At 42.3% G+C, this 20,269-nt stretch overlaps 1 protein-coding gene across 2 annotated transcripts; it reads left to right on the plus strand.

Annotated features, from left to right (window-relative positions):
• The first annotated feature begins 1,425 nt into the window (after positions 1-1,425).
• On the plus strand, positions 1,426-19,144 carry sptlc2b (serine palmitoyltransferase, long chain base subunit 2b). 2 transcript variants are annotated; one of them, XM_076084428.1, is made up of 12 exons: positions 1,426-1,663; positions 4,285-4,479; positions 4,785-4,939; positions 5,636-5,784; positions 6,382-6,506; positions 8,737-8,830; positions 9,392-9,497; positions 10,485-10,704; positions 11,518-11,644; positions 14,274-14,326; positions 15,393-15,528; positions 15,767-15,896. In XM_076084428.1, the coding sequence occupies exons 1-11, from the start codon at positions 1,520-1,522 to the stop codon at positions 15,492-15,494; spliced, it is 1,470 nt and encodes a 489-aa protein (XP_075940543.1). In that variant the 5' UTR covers positions 1,426-1,519; the 3' UTR covers positions 15,495-15,528; positions 15,767-15,896. The 2 variants fall into 2 exon arrangements, with proteins under 2 accessions (XP_075940543.1, XP_075940542.1); XM_076084427.1 differs by lacking the exon at positions 14,274-14,326 and adding an exon at positions 17,053-19,144 and having other exon boundaries at positions 1,427-1,663.
• Positions 19,145-20,269: the final 1,125 nt, after the last annotated feature.

Genomic DNA, 20,269 nt, shown 5'->3' on the forward strand with positions numbered 1-20,269 from the left:
AACGTGTGCAAGATGTTGGAGATGTTCTACCAGTCTGTTGTGGCCAGTGCACTGTACTTCTCCGTAGTCTGCTGGGGGAGCAGCATTGGAGCCGGAGACACCAACAGACTTAACAAACTGGTTAAGAAGGCCGGCTCCATCATCATAGCAAACAAGACTATCTGGAAGAGGTGGTGGAGAGGAGGACACTGAAGAACTTATTATCCATATTGGATAACCCAGACCACCCTCTCCACCACCTACTGCAGGGACAGCGGAGCACTTTCTCCAACAGACTGATCCAGCTCCGCTGTCACAAGGACAGATACAGGAGAACATTCCTGCCCTCTGCTATACGACTCTACAATAAATCACCTCTGACCAGATCATCCTTCAAATGACTACAACACCGCTACACGGTTGTTTGCTGCTGTTGGCAATCGTTTGCACTACTGTTTAGTTTAGTTTTCCTACTTAGTTAATTTAATTTAATTTAATACCATTCTATTTTATTGTATATACTGTGCATTTTTCTGCATTTTGTATTACTTTATTTTCTTTAAATGTAATAAGTTCTGCTCTGTTATTTTATTGGATTGTATATATTGTGCATTTTCCATACTTAATATTTTATTTTACTGTGTAACTTCGTTTGCTGCTGCTACAGACAAATGTCCCTCTGGGGATGAATACAGTATCTATCTATCTATCTATCTTCCCAGCCCAGGTGAGAACTAGCGTCACGGGAAAAGGGACCTGGCTGACGCCTAAGCAAAGGTTATTATGGGTTATTTCCATGGGCGGGCCTTTAAGGACTTCAGACATATGGACGTCCCACGCTGAAGAAAGGTGACGCCTAGCAAAGAGTAAGAGGTAGGAAAGGAGCTCTCACACTGTTTAACATTAACATGCCACAAACATGATCACTCAATTACAGAAAATGTTGAACTCTCACTAGAAATACCTCTGATTTTGATATATATTATTATTGATTGTTGAGATTGATCATTTCTAATTATTCAGTTCATTGTTAGATTATTTTTACACAGTCTATAGAAAATAAGCTCTTTCATGTATTATTCCCTAAATGATCAACAATTGCCATCAAAAACTGATGGCGAGTTTGTGAACCTAGCATAAAGGTAGTCAAATGTATACATATTGAGTTTTAGAAATACTGTACAGCGTTTATAACATGTAAACTTGTAGAATGTAAACCTCCCCTAATTGAGAAAAGCCCTCGAATTCCCCATTGGAGCTCATACAAAGGACATGATCGTAATGTCCTCAATGTTATCTACAGTCTTGGTTAGCGTTATGAATCATTTTTACATAGATAGACGATCTTTGTACTGGAGAAACAGCATCGGCCAATGAAACTACTCGGGGGCGTGGACTTCCGGCGGGCTCGTGCGGTCACAGTGCATAGTGGGCGTTCAAGCTGTCTTATTCTCTAGCTCATACATGACTTCACGATTAACGTCACACAAGTTGGGAAACTTCATATCTAGACATTTTCAGTTGCAAACGGCTAATAAAGATGACCGAAAGCTCTGCGAACAAGCTGCTAAACGGAGATTCCTGTCACCGGACCTCAAACGGTAAAAAATTGAGCAGAAATGGCTTCGTGAAGAACCACTGCCAGTTTCAACAGCCACAGAAGTATCATCGGCACAGGGAGAGGGTAAGGCCCAACCGCCAACCGCCAACTGTTCTACCGGGGAGGACCACAAACAAGCATTGTTGGGTTCGGTACTGTGGGTATTGGGATAGTTTGAATTAAGAAAATAACGTTAACTCATCTGTTGTTGGTTGTTTTCTCCGTGTTTATATAGCGGCTTTATATACTTGTTTTGAAGTAAGTTGCGTTTGCAGCCATACGGAAAGTGAGCAGCAACATGACGGCAGCCTCACAAGTAAACTGTAAAATTAACTAATGGAGCTAATCAGTTTCCTATTTAGTTTATATAACGGCCTAGCCTAGCATTATGTCCTAGCCTAGCAGTGTGTCCCAATGAGACACATTTCAAGCTAGCTGTTACCAATTGCCCCCGGGAATTTTGTAACATTTCTCTTATTTTTAAAAATATATCTAAAAACTGAATATTGTTAACATTGTGGGTTATTTTCTGGTTACAAATGTAGCTTTTAACCAGTAGTATGTGTAATGAAAGCGTTTCAAACTTCTTGTTACACGCTACCTGATCAGGAGGACTGTGGTGGGACTGTTTAGTAACCGTACACTCTGTTGTGTAGCCCGGTCTCTGTTTACACTGGTTCACACCGTGTGAATATTACCAGAGAGCTGTCTGTCTCGTCAGAGCAGGCCTGCTTCCACATGACACTTGAGCGGTAGAGGAATGTCTCCAGGCTATGAAGGGTGTGGCCCCGGAATGAAAACACAGTGTGTGTGTGGGTGTAGTGGTGGAGGTGGGGTACCCACACACATGGCACACACTTGTTTTTTCAGTTGTTTAGGTTCAACACAGAAGATTAATCTAAAAAGCACACAGACTGTGCAAGACATGCATCTCTCTCATGAGAGAACATCAAATTCCAGAGAAGGCTGCCTATGTCAGCATAAAGTGGATTTACACAATTAGGTCCAGATGCTTTGACTGTCAAACCAATCACATCCTTATGCATACAATAATCCATTTTGCCAAAAGTTAATCCAGAGCAGCAGGTCATATCACTACTGATAATGCTATCAGATATTTGTGGGAAATTACCAGTTGAAACAAGAAAGTACTGAACTTACTTAAGTTAAGGCACTTGAAGGTTAGTAATGCTTAAGATTGCTATCAACCCTGAAAAGGTGACATCACATCATCCTGCTGTGACATGAGCTCTGCTGGTTCTTGATAAGGCAACTGAAATTGGAGTTAGATGCACATAGACCTATGTTTACAGGAGGAACCAGGGAGTGTCTCTTGTGTCAGCTGATCAAAGGGACTGGTCTCTGTCTGTTAGCTCATTTGGACAAGTATAGCGCTCAGACCATTTCACATTATGGCTGAGTCTCAGTCACAGACCGGTAATAAATGTCCGCTGGAAAATAGATCTCTCCTTATCGAGCTAGCCATAATCCCCATATTGACAAAATAGGAAAATGGTCAGCAGCAGGATTTTTATGAGCTAGGGATAAATGATCTCACTCCTCTCCCTTATTTGAAAAAAACAGACACCATGTGTTATTGTCTGCAATACGATCAGATCACCATCTCTTGAATTGCAGAGCAATCTTATTTAAGAGCAGATTTCCACAGAGCTCGTTGGTTGGACGCTCTTCCGGGAGACAGTGGCTGTCCAGCTTTAAACAAACTGCACAGGTCTACCTGTTCTCAGTCCCTGTTTGTCCACAGGTATAAAAGATTAAGCAAATATGACGTCAATCAAGCTGTATTTAGCTGCTGTGGTTGGCAACAGACTCTTTGAACGATGTACCTGGATGTGAATGTGTTTCTGTGTTCACAAACCATGGCTTCTGATGTGCTGCTCTTTCAAGGATGCTTTTTTAACTCTAGAGAAAGGGACCTGTTTGACTGGCTATAAACACACACACATACACACACACACACAATGCAGTGCTCTCCTAATCCCTGGCTCGGAGGTATTTCTTGGAGAAGCATGATGGTCACATGAGGTATGGTTGTTAAGCTGCGGGTTGGAGCCTGTAATGAGTGTCTGCCCTCTTTTGTTTAACGTTGGTTTTGTAGACCGCCAGTCCACAGTCCAGCTCCAAATGATGCTACTGTTTTTATAAGCTCCTCCAGTGTGTGGCCACATTTTATATGGTCCCATAATCCTCGGTCAATATTGCTATTCATAAAAGTCGGTGAATTAGAACCCTGGGTTGATGGCCATGTCACTGCTCACTGGTCAATGAATTAATGCGCTTATTGTTGTCTTTATTAGGTTTCAAACTCTTTCCAAGAAAAGACAGATTTGAACAAATCAGCCCTGCTGTCTAGTGTGTGACCAGCTTCTTCTGGATTGCTGCGCTCTGCTTTCTATCACAATCTATTGGGCTGCCTCCTGGGGCAGATGTAATGTGTAACCAGACTTAAAGCGTGGATCAACCATTACCTTTTTAAAGGAGAAACCACCGGCTGGAATGTTTTTCCCCCCAACGTGAAGTGGTATGAGTTTGTTAACATTGTTACTCCTTGATCTGTGCCTTGGCCTTAGATTTGGTAAACCAAACACCTTTTATTTTAAACCAAATAATTTTTTTAATTTCATTTTTATAACTAACTTTTAAAGACTTGTTATTACAAATTATTTTTCTTTTTTGTCCCCCAGGACCAACATGTCACACACAACTCCAGCCTGTACGAGAAGCCCTTTGCGGAGTCATTTGAGGAGACTCCTCTACTGGTGGCCGTGCTCACCTACATGGGCTATGGCATCCTCACCATCTTCGGCTACCTCCGAGACTTCCTTCGCCACTGGAGCATTGAGAAGTGCCACGTGGCTCGGGAGAAAGAGGAGCAGAAGGTAAGGAAGTTTAGTGAGACCAACCATTCCAAGTTTTTCCTGTTTTGTTTTGGAAGCACAAGTTGCAAGATAGAGCTTTGCTTTCTTTACAGCACTGCGTTAAAGGTTTCATATATAGATTTTCAGATATTTAATCCTAGAAAAGAACTGTGGTACAAATCACCTCTCACTACATCAGCAATACACAGTAATCATTGACTGTTGCCCTCGGCTGCTCCAGAACAAAGATATCTCCTTTGGAATACAAAGAACTGCAGAGACATGCTATTAGGAAACTCCCCACCCTTTTCCATGTCTCCATGCAGGATTTCGTCCCCCTCTATCAGGACTTTGAGAACTTTTACACCAGGAACTTGTACATGAGAATTCGAGACAACTGGACCAGACCCGTCTGTAGTGTCCCTGGTGCTAAGATGGACCTGGCGGAGTGTGTTTCTCACGACTACAATTGGACCTTTAAGTAAGTTGCTGCATTGTGGTTGGTTACGAGTATTTGTTGTTCTGTGTCTGTTGATTTACAATCAAGGCGTTTCCATGTCGGTCATTACTCCCTCAGAGGCGTGTTTCTGAGCCACTGGTCCTTTGCTCAACAGGAAGTTCCCTGATTTGCACTTAAAGTCAGTGACCTCTTATTTCTGATAATAAACGTGATGTAAGCAATACTTCAGATAGTTCTGTTGAAAGCTCTAGTATCTGTCACATGACAGTGAGCTGAAGCCCTAAACACACAGTCCTCTACAAATGACAGGTAGCATGATACAGTCTATCAATACAGCACAAAATGGAAATATGTGGCGTATAATTCATTACATTTTGTATTTCCTGTTACGTCTTAAGTCACTGTTTTACAAGAAATGCTTCAGTTATGTGATGTTAGAAAAAATATAGTAATATACGCAAACTGCTTTGATAACAGCAAAGAATGTGTCATATTTTCCTTTTTCTCTCATTGGTATGTACAGAATAATAAGAACTATGCTAGCTGAATACCCTCGAAACAATAAACTACTGTAACTGCCAGTTATCATGCACTGTGATAATACAGAATAACATTGATCGGGAAATTGTTGCCAGGCAACCAGGGCAGGCAGGCACACATGTTGAAGATACTTCTTTGTATTTAGCTAGTCTGCTACCATATCTGTGTCTCTCTCAGGCAGACGGGCAGAGTGGTGAAGGACGTCATCAACATGGGCTCATACAACTACCTGGGCTTTGCTGAGAATACCGGGGCTTGTGCTGATGCTGCGATTGAGACCACAGAAAAGTATGGCGTTGGAGTGGCAAGCTCTCGCTGTGAGATGGGTGAGGATAATGATTTATCATCGTCTAAGAGTGCTTTCATCATAAAATTGAGTGAATTCTAGATCAAATGGACCTCAGCTGGTGAACAGCTGTTCCCTCTTTTGTCCGTTGCTCTTTCGGCGTATAACAGAGGCAGCAGGCTTCAATGGTTTTGAAGGAAAGGTTGAGTTTGAAATATAGTGAAGCATTGTGAAAGTTCAGTTCAGCACATAGTTTGCTGCCTTCTTTTGAGTCGCGTGATAAATGTTGTTGTCTTAAGCAAAGGTTCCGTGGTGTACTCAGCTTTGTTTACATACTAGCTTGCAGTATTTCTTTCCTTACCTTAACTGGTACATTGCACCACACCTTGGCCTGCTGAGTAGAATAGTGTGACACCACATGTAGGACTGTGTATGGTCATGCGTGTCCTTGTGCACGAGATAAACAAAGCAGGAACCGTCTCATAGAGAAACGGCTCCGCTACTAGAGGGGGAAAAAGTGGACTGACCTCACTGTTTGTTTAACAGGTATAAGAAAACAAGGGCCACTTAATCATTTGTCCCTTACTGCAACTCTGCAAGTGAAGTTGTCGTTAAACTGAGATGATGTCGTTTCTAGGGAATCTGGACATCCACGAGGAGCTGGAGCAGTTGGCTGCCAGGTTCCTGGGTGTTGAGTCATCCCTGACTTTTGGAATGGGCTTTGCAACCAACTCCATGAACATTCCTGCTCTCACCGGGAAGGTATGGAATTTCATTATTCATTATTTTCTTTTGATGTCCCCAGAACATCCTGTTCCTCTTGAGTTGATTACTTTTTAATGTAGTTTTCTGTGTCTGTTTAGTCACATTGTGCCCTGTATCCATACTGTAATTGTATGCAAGTGCCATTAACAGTTTTACTGTTATGGAAAAACACTGTTTCCTGTGTAATGTGAAAACAAGCTACATTTCCAGATGTACGGCCAAGTTAAAGAGTTCAGACTGTTCCACAACACACCAGCGTCCGGCCAAAGCTTTCAAAACATCTTGAGTGCAGGGGTTGGAGATTGGCATTGGACACTTCCCAGCCCCTGTTGTTCTCACTCCAACAAATCACACATGCAAGTCTTTACTTGCGTCCTTACTTGCCCTCTTCTTCCCGAGTCAATTTCGCTTCAACAGGAAGTAGATATCTGAGCTGACAGGCGTGTACCTCGTGAGTCAAAGGACACATTTCCTGACAAACGCATGAGTAAAAACAAACCGGACAGTGAGAGAGAAGCTTACAGTAAGTATCTGAGTCACTGCTAGGGATGGTTATTGTTAGGATTTTATCCATACTGCTACTCTTATTGATACTCCTTATGGGTTTGGTTCTTTATTGACAATCTTATATATTTTAAATATAACAAAATGTTGTGCGAGCAGCAAGAATGGTCACTATAACGCATGGCCCAATCCCAATCTCCCCCCTCACGGACTCGAGGACTTTGAGGCGCGGTCCCGTAAAGTCCGTGAGGGTTCAGGGCTGTCCCACTGTCAAATCATCGAGTGTTTGAGTCTCTCGCAGACATTTTGAGCCCTTTATGAACCCTTTCCGTAAGTCAGCATGATTTGTGGGTAATTCCCTTAGGCTAAGTCAGCATCCACAAATCATTGCAATGTGACGTTAAACATGGGGTAACCAGTGGACGCATGGAGACGTAAAAAAAAAAAAGGTAAACAAAGAGGACGGCTCATGTGTGTTCAGCCTGTCATAATAAATTTACTCAGAAACATTAAGGGTTAAAGATGGAACAAATAAATAAACTTGAAATCAGAAGATATTTATTTATTTATTCATCAAATATTTGATTTTGTCATTGAAGCCGTTTTAACAAAAACGAGTAAATATATTATCTGAAGTTACCTCTCATCTTGTGAGGAAAGAGCCAGGAAGACGTTCAAATCAGGGAGTACAAAGTGTAAAATAAATACACACAATTATACATCATATTTCTTGTAGTTTTCATGGTAACGTGATAAAGTGCTGTCCCATTCCTATTTACACCATCTCAAGCCCTCACAGTCTCTCACACTCAACCACCTATCAGGTGAGGGTGGGTGGGGGTGTCCAACCAAACATTAAAAAGTATTGATAACCAACAACATTGGAGCTTATCAATACTCTTTAATAGATTAGCGCCATTTCAAACCGGCTCTTACTGCACTTGTGACCAGGATTCCTGAATACTTCACTCCCTCACTGATACCTCCCATCCTTGTGTCCTGGTCTAGTTCTGTGTTGTGTAACAAGCCCATTTATTCATTGACCAGAGGAAAGGATGTGACCTGTCTGATTGTTGCGGTGTGTTGACTTTAGGACACGGATAAGGTGTCAGCTGTATTTATGACATAATGAACAAAATATTTTATGATCAGTGCATGTGGATATCAAACTATATGAGAAGCTTCTACAAAGATAGAAAGAAATCGTAACATAAGTCTTCATTCATTGTTGGGAAAAGTCTGTACATACTTTTTGGGTTATGGGTCCATTTTATTTTGAAATGGGATCATCATTTAGAATGATCAAAAAGAATGATTAGGTAATAAGTAATATTTGCCAAACAAAAGAGAACCGCATATGACTTTGTCCTACTTTTCCGAGGGCAGAAACCATACAGGGACCCTCTTATGTTAGTACATCTATTCATGGCAACAGGTATACTTCATCACAGAGTAGTAAAGGGTACTGTGAACAGCGTGGCCCCAACAAGCCCGGATCATTGGTCCCACAGACCTCAGGTCTGGACTAGAAAGACATTGCTCAACACTGAACGCTCTCAGCATGTGAAACCCTCGGGTACTACAATTATGCAAGCAAAGCTTAAAAGACGGTTGAACCTGAATATTTCTCACTGAATAATGTTTGGCTTTTCTGCTGTCATTTTGTATAACCTTAGATCATCAGAAGTAGTTTTAAAAGAGTGTCTTTTCTTCTTGTTCTCAGGGTTGTCTTATTCTGAGTGACGAGCTGAATCATGCCTCTCTGGTGCTGGGTGCCCGCTTGTCTGGCTCCACAATTCGGGTCTTCAAACACAACAGTGGGTAACCTCTAATAATGAGCTCATTACTCAAGAGCAGTTAGATAGAATGGTGAATTAGAGTACACCCAGTGTCTGCAGTAACACAGCACACAGGATTAAAGTGGCAACAGTGTCTCTTTCAACACTATGAGACAGGGTTTAGCTCTAATCTGCTGTACCGAACAGGAGAGCAAATACATTTAACATGGGTGTGAGTTCCAGCAAGTTACTTCACTCCTGTTCTCGTCCTGTATTCCCACAGTTCTACATTAACTTAACTACCACTTTGTGCTGTGATGTACTATATTGAATCGCACATTGGTAGGTATGGTGTGATTTAAATGGATTTAAATACTTTTGTGGTGGGGGTGTCAGGACGAATACACACAGTCACCAGAGATCCTGACTTACTGTTATCCAAGCTCACCCTCAACAACAGGAAACGGGTTGACTGCTAAGCAAACGCTGTCAATGCTTTGAAGGGCTGCTGTCATAAAGTATTGACACTCCATTAATTCAAACAAGCTCTCATATTACTTTAGGGGAATAAAATACATCCTTATTTTCTTTGTACTGTAGACATGCAGAGCCTGGAGAAGCTGCTGAGAGATGCTATCGCTCACGGGCAGCCGAGAACCCACCGACCCTGGAAGAAAATTCTCATTGTGGTGGAGGGCATATACAGGTATACACACACTCTTTCTCTCACACACACGCACGGTGCACTTCTACACACATGCTTGCTTGGACTAGAAGATGAAGTTAACTTAGCTAAGTGTTATTTCTGCTTTAATTGTTATTTGCTTGACTGGGAGTGCATTTGTCAACTTATTTGTGAGCACTTGTCAGCATGAAAACACTTTAATACAAAACGTAATGAGTAGTATTTCGCGTTATCCTTCCGTGACTTTGCCATTGGTGTGTTTGATGTGATACCAGTAGTTGGAGTGTTGCGTGTTTCAGACCGGCTGAGTAAGTCCATAGCTTTACAGTGTGACACCATAATGTCTGAAAGGCTCTTTAAGATGTCGCCATCTGAAGATCAGTGAAGTCGTACTCCAGCTTACAATTCAATGTAGGAACATTCTCTGCATTTATTTCACTGCTGAATGTACAAAACATACACAACAAAGACATTCGCAATGGGACAAAGTGTGAATGTGTGAATTTATATTTCAGACACGGTTTTTAGCCATGATGGCAGCACTCCCTTATATCACTTTGTTTAAATATAGATAATAATGGCTATTTAGAAGTGTGCCCACTCTCCTTTAAGCATAACATGTTCCTTGTTCTTTGCAGTGTACTTACCATAAATGCAATCAATCCTGTTGATCAATAGAGTTCTCAGAGAAACATACTCAATGCACTGTACTAATGCAAAGTTAATGAAGTTTGATTTCCACTGGGATGTCCAAAGCAAAAGCTTCAACACCTGCACATATGCAACTAAAGGGAAGTGAAGCAGTTGTCTACAGGATCATGTGTTCACACGCTCGCTCAATGACACAGCAGCTTTCTGGATTAGATTGTGTATTCTCCATCCAGGAGCTTTGGGCAGAATATTGATTCAAATGCACTGTTTGTGTATTAGTTCTAAGTGTGTCAGCACTCTAGATGAGTTGTAGGACCACTCTGAAATGTGTTAATTAGTTTCATTATTTCCTTGAAGTATGGAGGGGTCCATCGTGCGTCTACCGGAGGTGGTTGCTCTGAAGAAGCGCTACAAGGCGTATCTGTACCTGGATGAGGCCCACAGTATCGGGGCTCTGGGGCCTAACGGCAGAGGAGTGGTGGACTACTTCGGCCTGGATCCCAAAGATGTCGACATCATGATGGGAACATTTACCAAGAGCTTCGGTGCTGCTGGAGGATACATTGGAGGCAAAAAGGTTGGTGATCTCTTGCACAGATAAAAGTAAGGCTGTGAGGTCAGACAGTGGAATATAAAGCCTACTGACTACTGTAGCTGGAACACTTACTCATCCTCTTTAGGGGCCGTAGCAATTTCACAACTTCTGAGGCCCAGCACGCGTGTCATTCAGTTTTGGTATTACTGTTTACCAGTAATGGGAAATGTAGCTTTCCGTTCTACTGAAAAGGAATTAATTCAGTGTAAGCTTTCATTTTCAGTGAAAGTAGAGCTGCAAACAATGCTGCTTCAGTTGGCCGAGGTGAAGAAACATACAAATACAGAGCCAGCGTACGCATAAAGATACACAATGGACTTTAAATCGGAACACTCATCTTTTACAGTGTGAAATACTCTATATAGTCATCATGCCCAAAAGGCCCATATGATGCTGCATTCATTTAAATATTCTTTCATTAACCCTCAATATTTCTATTCTAAAGCTGCTTATGTAATCAATTACATTATTTCCTGCATCAGAATGTAATAATGATAGTATTTTGTCAATGATTCTGTCTTGAACTGCATTAAAAACATAGTCTCACCATCAGTATTCATTAGCCTTGGTAACAAACTTTGCATTGCTTGGATTTCATTGTGTGAACTATAGTCTAAAGCTATTGTATTGTAATATTGCTGTCAGTGCTGCTACGTTGGAGCAACTGTCTCTCTTTACAATTTGTTCCTGTATCTTGTAACGGTCTTCTGTGTTGGCGCACTAACCAAATCAAATGTATTGCGTTCCCATTGTTATTGTTAAATAAAAGTGACTTAAATGTCATTTCTCTGTCAGGAGCTGATCGACTACCTGCGGTGCTACTCCCACAGCTCCCTGTACGCTACCTCCATTTCCCCTCCTGTGGCCCAGCAGATAATCACCTCTATGAAGATCATCATGGGAGTGGGCGGGACCACACTGGGTAGGTGCCAGAAAATGATACTAATCAAAAGGGCTTCTCTGTATTGGCAGCAGCATTGTGTAATGAAAAGAGAGTGCACTAAAGGCAGCTTAATCACTATCCGGTCCAAAGATAGAGGGGCATCCTCTTTTACATTGGGTACATTACAGAAGATATGCAGAAGCCTTTGGGTGGGAAAGACACAGAGCTAGTAGGAATGTAAATTAGATATTTACATTACATTACAGTCATTTAGCAGATGCTTTTATCCAAAGCAACTTACAATTCAGATCCTATCACACCGTAGGCACAGCTACGGGAGCAATTTGGGGTTAAGTGTCTTACTCAAGGACACATCGACATGCGCCTAGCGGAGCCGGGGATCGAACCGCCGACCCTCTGAAGGACGGCCCTGCTCTCCACTCTCCACACCGTCGCCCGAATATTTGCCTTAGCTCAGCATGCCAAAATGAAGCTAGCACCTTTTTTGCCTATTTTTTTCTTGCGGTTGCAGCAATTCTGAAATGTCCAAGATTTCTGAACCACTCTTGTTTGGTCAGTCTGATTTGACATTTCAGTTGCACAGTTCCATCAATGACCACATGATGTCAGTATGAGCTTAAGTTTCAGACTAAATTCATTCCTGCAAACCAAACAAACAATGCTGAGGGTAGTTACTACAGCATTCAACTGGCATCAGCTTTGCCAGCTTTCGTATTCACTGCTTCATACTCGGTGTGCTTGTTCATCTTAGAACTGTTTCATTCCCTGTGTGTGTGTGTGTGTGTGTGTGTGTGTGTGTGTGTGTGTGTGTGTGTGTGTGTGTGTGTGTGTGTGTGTGTGTGTGTGTGTGTGTGTGTGTGTGTGTGTGTGTGTGTGTGTGTGTGTGTGTGTGTGTGTGTTCTAGATAGGATGGAAATGCCACAGCTCTTATTTTTTTAGAATGACTGTTAGTGAGTCCTCTCTATGTAAAACTGAATTACATGAGTTTACTTTTTTTTTTTTTTTAAATGATGCATGTTTTTCCCAATAATTAGAGATGGTTTCTTCAGCAGAAGAGTTGCTCTTAAAAGTTGCAGGTGTTTTTTCCCACTACCTAATCTGATGGCATGATAAAACCTGCAGTGTGATTGTGTCTCTTCAGCATGGTTTTGCATAGTTGAAGGTCTCTCTGCAGTCCTCCTACAGCAAACTCCTTATTGTCTTTATCTTTCGGGATGCGTCCCATTTTTAAAGCTGATGTGTGGGCAGTTCCCTACCAAAGTCCCATGCAGCCCAGGTTGATGGAAGGTCTTGAAGTGGTGGTATGTTGACTCTTGTACCCTCTGCCTTTATGGCTTCATGGGTGTGTTTTTACATGTGCTTCTTTCCTTCATGCTGGGTACAAAGCAGCATGGTGCTTAGGGCCAGAGATCTGTGCACGTCCAGCCCTGTTGGACTCATCTCCTACACACACGAACAGCTCACTAAGTCTTTTTTTTCAGGACGGCTCCCCTTTACTATTCACGAGGCTTGATTGATGCAGCCTCTCTTAAAATGCTGACTTAAGATCAGATTACCTTGCTCATTCAATCACTAGGTACAGGAATAAACACCTAGTGCAACCTTTTATAGAATGACTGTTCCACAATGTCATCAACTCTTCCTTCAAACTTTCTGAGACGAGAAGGCCGGACAAGCTGACCATAACGTAGCCTGACAAGGTTCCTTGGAGGAGACTAACAGGCTGATTGGTTGCAGACCCATCATGTTTGGAATTCAGGCCTTTGAAGATCTAGACACTGACACAAAGTCAAAGTGACTGTTGAGCTGCCTGTTAACAGTTTGTTCCTGCGTTCAGGTAGCTGGGGACGGCTGCTCATGGTTCCCTTCATAGGCCTGCCTCAGAATGGACATTTGTAGTTTGAAGCTCACATCAATCAAACATGTAGATGGGACATACGGGTTCAGGACAGGCAAAGCTTTCGCCAATATTAAAAGAATGCTTGAGTGCTTGAAAAGCCAGACGTCTGACTATCATGTGCATCGGTCTTTTGCCAGCTGATCACTCAGTGCTGAGTACAGCTTTGGATTCCTTGACTGTGGAAAACAATGTCTGGATAAATAGAATGTCAGACTCTATTGTGTCACAGCACCTTTTTCAGCACAGCCAGGTGGATGTCTGCTGCTGTTGGCACTTTGTGCCATGTGGTTATTTGTTTGGTTAAGATGCTATCTGTGAATCTGCTGTGTGCATCAGACTGACACGTGAGGATTGATGCCTGACCCTGACCTTACACAACCCTGTTGTTTTCAAAGGCAAGTGGTGTACGCTGTCTGCAAATAAGTGTAGTTCATGATAAAAGACATGGAACACTCATTCGATGGATTTGTTACTGGAGCAGGACTTAGCTTGGATCAGTTTTATTAAACTAACTGTCAGATGATATTCATGTTCTTCAGTTCAAAAGCAGGCTAAATATATAGAAGATTGCTGAACTCACCAGTGATGGATTACTCTGCAAAAGAACATGCTGTTTCTTTGACTCTCTGAACAAGAGCTGATAATACGGTTTTATGATGCTTGCAAGAATAAAAAAAATAGTGTTGTAGTACCTGCACACCCCCACAGCTGTTTTCACTTTCTGTAACTGATTCGACCTCTTTATAGGTTGCTTGGAACCGTGTGCGGTCACCTCATGTACTGATGGGAGTAATAAAGGTGTAAGTAACAGGTGCAACAGGAGAGTAAGGAAGTACATGATGATGAGAAGTCTAATCAGGCAAATGAAGTGAACCCACGTGTGGGTGAATCGGGAGTGAGAAGGGCCTGTTATTAGCAAGTGATCAGATCAGTGTGTCCACACATCACCAACCTGTCTGCACGTAGGCATCAGTAACTATGTAGCTACGCGTCTTTCCAACGCGGAAGCACGAGATGGAGGTCCGTTATTTCGTTTCACCCTCCAAACAGCCATGCTGTTAAGCTACGGTGCAGAACATGTGTGCATTCTACATTATGCACTATTCCCAGCCATGCTTTGACCGCACTCTTTGCAATTAATGCGATTTCTTCGTTTTGAATGACCTTTGTGGACATGGTTTCACACATACACACGCCTTTTCACGATACACACAGAGGCGTGTGTGTGTGTGTGTGTGTGTGTGTGTGTGTGTGTGTGTGTGTGTGTGTGTGTGTGTGTGTGTGTGTGTGTGTGTGTGTGTGTGTGTGTGTGTGTGTGTGTGTGTGTGTGTGTGTGTGTGTGTGTGTGTGTGTGTGTGTGTGCGCGTGCGTAAAGCAAGACTAGGCATCACAGCTGTAAACCTCAACGTCTTCACAATTTAAAGACCCCTCCGGAAAAACCTCAAATGGCTCGGTAAAGGGATGTCCAATCCCTTACCTGATGTCTGGTGATAAATTAGAAGGGTAATCATTGGTTGATGTCATGTGTTTTGTTGCTTTCCAGACTTTTCAAAATCAATCTGGATATTCCCAAAAACGTATTTGTGCTGGCAGTCTTAGATGAAAACCTGTAGATACTTGCTACCAAGGTTGCAACAGAACAACAGTTTTAATTAGCTTTTTCTCATCAGTTACAGCTAGAGTAAAGTAAGGCAGGCTTTCCACCTGAAGACCTAATACATATAAGTTAACCTACCATAGTCATTTCACTTTTGTCCATCAGCGTAGCAGAAATATTTCACTTTTGTCCATCAGCGTAGCAGAAATCAGCTTAATAAGAGATGTCTGCCCACATTGTTGAATATCCTTCTGTCTGTCTCTGTCCAGGTGCTGATCGCCTCAGACAGCTCTCAGAGAACACCACCTACTTCCGCAGGAAACTCCGAGAAATGGGCTTCATCATCTACGGCAACGATGACTCGCCTGTAATACCCATGATGCTCTATATGCCTGCCAAAATTGGGTATGATATTCTCCTGCATTTAATGTTATTTCATATATTTTCAATGCTTTAAACATCAAGGATAATTAGGATGGCTAATCTCCCAAGGCCCATGCTCTAATTTGAAAATGACTTTTCTCACTGTTCCTTTTCCAAATAGAATCTGACTGAGTGTGTGGAGTTTCTCACATTAAACAAAGTGAAGAGATCACATCATCAGTTACATTTTGCTTTGCCTAATGTTGCCGTTGCTTTTAAGGGCATTTGGTCGGGAGATGTTGAAGAGAAACATTGGCACAGTGGTTGTCGGCTTCCCAGCAACCCCCATCATCGAGTCGAGGGCTCGCTTCTGTGTGTCAGCTGCCCATACCAGAGAGATGCTTGACACAGTAAGTCATCCAACAATGTCCAAAACACTACATGGAAGAATGTATCACTACAAGGGACTGGCTGATGATGGGTGACATATTAATCAGCGGGTCTCTTACATTTTTTTCACCTCTCTCTCAGATGTCTTGCCATAAAAGGCCCGTCTTTACTCTAAAATGGTGTAGAAAGTTTCCACAAAACAACTTCAAAAGCGCCATTACAATCATTTTAAATGGTTATTAGCATGTCGGCACAAACTGGAAAATGTCTAAGGATATTTGCATTAGCTCCACTGTCATCCCTTATATGCATCAGTAAGATGATCACCTCTTTCTTTATTGGAAGATGAGTAAAACTACTTTCTTGGACAATCTGGGCTCTGTTTTTATTGAATGCTCCCACTTCCAACACACAACTGCCTTTGCCAGACTTAATCTTATCCTCAACATGATCTAGGTTTCTTTAAATGCATGGGTGATCTACCTACCTGCCTGACTGACACTTTTCTATGTACGAGTGTGTCTGTCTACATATTTATAGAGTGTGCCTGTTGAATAATTTAGGCTCCAATATGTCCTTTATTATAAAGGAACTTGGAAGGCCAAGCTGCCTCCAAGTATTACAGCGTGGCTCAGACGGAGACTTTTATTTGAGCTGCTCTGTCTCTCCAAAGACACTTCATTCATCTTACTGAGGAGCATGTCAGCACTGTGTGTAATAGTCCATTTAAAGGGCATCAGCCTGCCTTTGTAGAGCACTTTGAGGAGCCGCTTTTTCCGTCTTTGGAACAGTCAGCCCTCGCTATTTCTCAGAGCATGGAATCAGAAAAAAGTTCAGGAGGAAGGTAAATTGTTTCCAGGTGCCCTGCAGTGTTGCAATGCTGATGCAGCCTCTTGTGGAGAGACGTGCAGGACTTTCTGTTCAGTTGTTGACTGTGCAGGGAGCATTCTGTTCAATTTTGCTTTGTCTTTAACACTCTGACATGTTTAGTGAAAAATCCAAGTGTGATTAAGGCTCATCACTTCATTTAGCACCTACAAATGCAACTCTTTGAAGTTGTCAAGATCAGTGTCTAATCTGCTCATCTTGACCGTCTGCCTGCCTGTCTTTAAATTGTGATTGACATAAATACTTTTTGGATTGAGACTAATGGCGTTCCTCCTGTTCTTTTACCAGGCGTTGGAGGCCACAAACGAAGTGGGCGACCTGCTGCAGCTCAAATACTCCAGACGTGAACGGCCTCTTCCCTCGCTTGGGTGGATGGCCGAGGAGAGCCTGCTTCAAGACTGAGCAACATCCCACCCCCCACCCCCCACCCACACACACACACACCTTTTCTTGTCTGATGTCCTTCATTTTCCTCTGAGCCAGTCTCTCTTGTCCACTTCACCATATCTCTTTCCATCAGTCTCCCGTGGACCAAACCCTTTTGAAACGTGCACACCAGCCCCGCTCTTTAGCCTGTGTGCCGTCTGTGCAGCGGACCCACATCTTTCTGAATGTCCATTCAGTTTGTCCTAATTTAATGTGACTGCATCTGTCTCACATCAAGCCCTATTCCTGTGTGCACATTGAATGTGGATCTTATTTGTGCAATAATAACAACAACTTGGATTTTCTTTGTAGTTCAAACAACCTAGAGTGAAGTAGACTATTTTTGCCATGAGTTCCTACTCATGCACTTGGAAAAATCAGATCACAGCGCCGGCTATGACACAGGAAAAAAATGATATATGTAAATATTATTTATCCCAAAGGTGGGTAGCATCCCAAACCTCAAATAGAGATACATTATTTCACAGGAGTAACATTAGCATATGTACTCCATATGTATTATCTGATGGCTTTTTTCTAATCACTTTGACTTGAATGGAGTAGAGAGTACTGGGTTCTTTCCCTTACCAAATGATGTATATGTATAGATATGTTTTCTACCTTTTCTCTTAAAATGCAAAGCAGATGTTCCTAACGAAAACATTTAACAGAGAGAATCCCAGGGAGCAAGACTAAGGAATATTTTTATTGCTTATTTTCTAGAGATATTTTTCAGCCTTATTTACTGTTTACACCTGCACTCAAAAACTTGAGCCCTGTGTCTTTAACATTTCTATAAGCTAATGAGCTACATGTGTGATTTGTTGTTATTTTCGTAAGTCCTTCTTGCTTAAGTGCTTTCATGTGAATCAGTGTCGACACCGATCTCTGAGAACGATGACGCGCTGTAACTTAGATCTGTATGTATGACGATGGCGCTTCATGCTCATCTGATTTACAGGCCGCTTTATTTATTCAAATTGGCTTTGTCATCTTATTTTTGTCTGAAAGGCAGCTCCAAATGTGTCCCAGTGTGTTTTAACTGACCGTCTACGCGTCTTAACTTCAGTGCCAGCACTACTGACGGGCATTGTCCATGCACAGATGACGTAGTCACTGATATTTGCTAGATTTCTATGGGTATGCTTCAAATGTCGTTGGTTTTTCTAATGATTTATCGTCTTTGTACATCTTCTGGAATAACATTCCATATCAACCTGCTTTCAGTGTCACGTGTTTTGTTTTGCTATTTTTGTCTGACTTTTCAGTCAAACATGGCTTACATGTCACTGTAACTTTGATGTTCTTATGTGTGTTATGTTCTACTCAATCGATGGGAATTGGAGTGTAGCCAGTCTGGCAATGTGACCATTCCTATAAATGTTCATCAAAGTTTAGAGAAGCTTTTGTTGATGTTTTCAGCATTTTAGCACAACTTTTTAACTGTTCGATATTAACTGCATTGTTGTCTTTGAGTGAGTCATTCCAATATTGTTGTTTTTCTTCAACAAAAATGACTTGGATAACGACTTTGTGATGCATTTGCTTTCAATAAACATAATATAATAGGTGGAGCAGATGATTATGGTCTGGAATTGCACTCTTCAGAAATGTGCTCTCTGACCTAAGTCAAAGTTGGTCTCAAGCTGTCTGCAGTATCGTAGGTCTCTGCATGTCTGAGGCAGAATGTAAATGTAACCACAACGTGAAGAGAGATTATCAGAATGTTTGAGCTCTTTGATGTAATGTTACAGTTTCCCAGCCTGCTCACCACAAACACCTGCTAACTGACCTGCAGTGACCATTGGAAACCTGCTTATCAGTTGCTTTTGCCCTTGGAATTGTATTTGGGTTGAAGATAAACCACTTAGAGGAGTTTGTAAAGCTACGCTGTTTGTTGACCGTGCTGTTGGAAACTGCTGCAAAGATTAAATCGCTTTCTTTGTATCAAGTATTTGGAATGAGTTTGTGTTTATTTACAAAAGGCACACACGGACTGTAGTCACAACTTAAAAGCTCATGACGAACATGTTTGAAAGCCTTCTGACTCGAGTCACTGACATCCTGCCATTACACAGCATTCCACATCGGCCAGTCATTCACTCCCGTCTTAAAATGGTATTTGAATGAAATCCTATGCCAGTGGGATGAGATAATGACTTGTTTCCAGAGTTAAAAAAATGGCAAAACAAGCTTAAAAAAGAACAAGTTGTAGGAACAAGTGAAATAGTTTCTCATCCAATGGTCGAGTATTTCTCTTTAATATGTGGTATTCAGATATGTGAGTATAGTCCACTTCATGTCCTGCTATGTAGCCTACTGAAGGGTCTATGTAAACTAAACCTTGTACACCCCCCCCCCCCCCCCCCCCCCCCCCCCACCCCCCCCACACACACATACACACACACACACACACACAGACAGACAGCTGTGAGCAATAAGCTTCCCACCCCCAACTCCTCCAGCATCAACCGTCTGAATGCGTGCGTAAAAGGCAAGTTTACCGAAACCGGTTGGCTGGGCGGTGCACACACAAACACGCACGCATCCACTCGAACTCGTGGATGAACTTCAGCTGGATAATGGATTAACGCAGCAGACAGATAGCAAAAACGAACCGCATACTATTAACTCCAGATGTCAATGTATTGGAAGAAAACACCCACCCACGACGGAATGACTCACAGTTTGAAGTAGTTGAATAAGCGAGCGTCGGTGCGGACGGAGAGATTCTGCGTGGGGTATTTAACTTCCTTCTGGTACTTAAAGCTCTACCAACTGTGTTTTTATGGGGAAGAGAAGCGCTGTGCTCGACCCGCCATACGGACTGGACTGACTGTTGCTGCGCGAGGCGCTGGTACCAGATATGGATAGCGCGCGGGATACCTCTGGGCGCTGCTGCGCATCTTCATAAAGTGCGACACTTCGAGACTGACGACGCCGAAGACTTCATTTGTCCTGAGTCCAGGTTGCTGACAAACGGAGGACCAGGTGGACCCAACCAACACTCTCATTTAGGTTTGAGAGAAACCTCCAAAGAACTTTACACATCCTCACAGGAAGCTTAGAAGTAGAGAAC

This window comes from Anarhichas minor, unplaced genomic scaffold (assembly GCF_050575085.1).
Source record: "Anarhichas minor isolate MPS153535 unplaced genomic scaffold, ASM5057508v1 ptg000136l, whole genome shotgun sequence".
Taxonomy (NCBI): domain Eukaryota; kingdom Metazoa; phylum Chordata; class Actinopteri; order Perciformes; family Anarhichadidae; genus Anarhichas; species Anarhichas minor.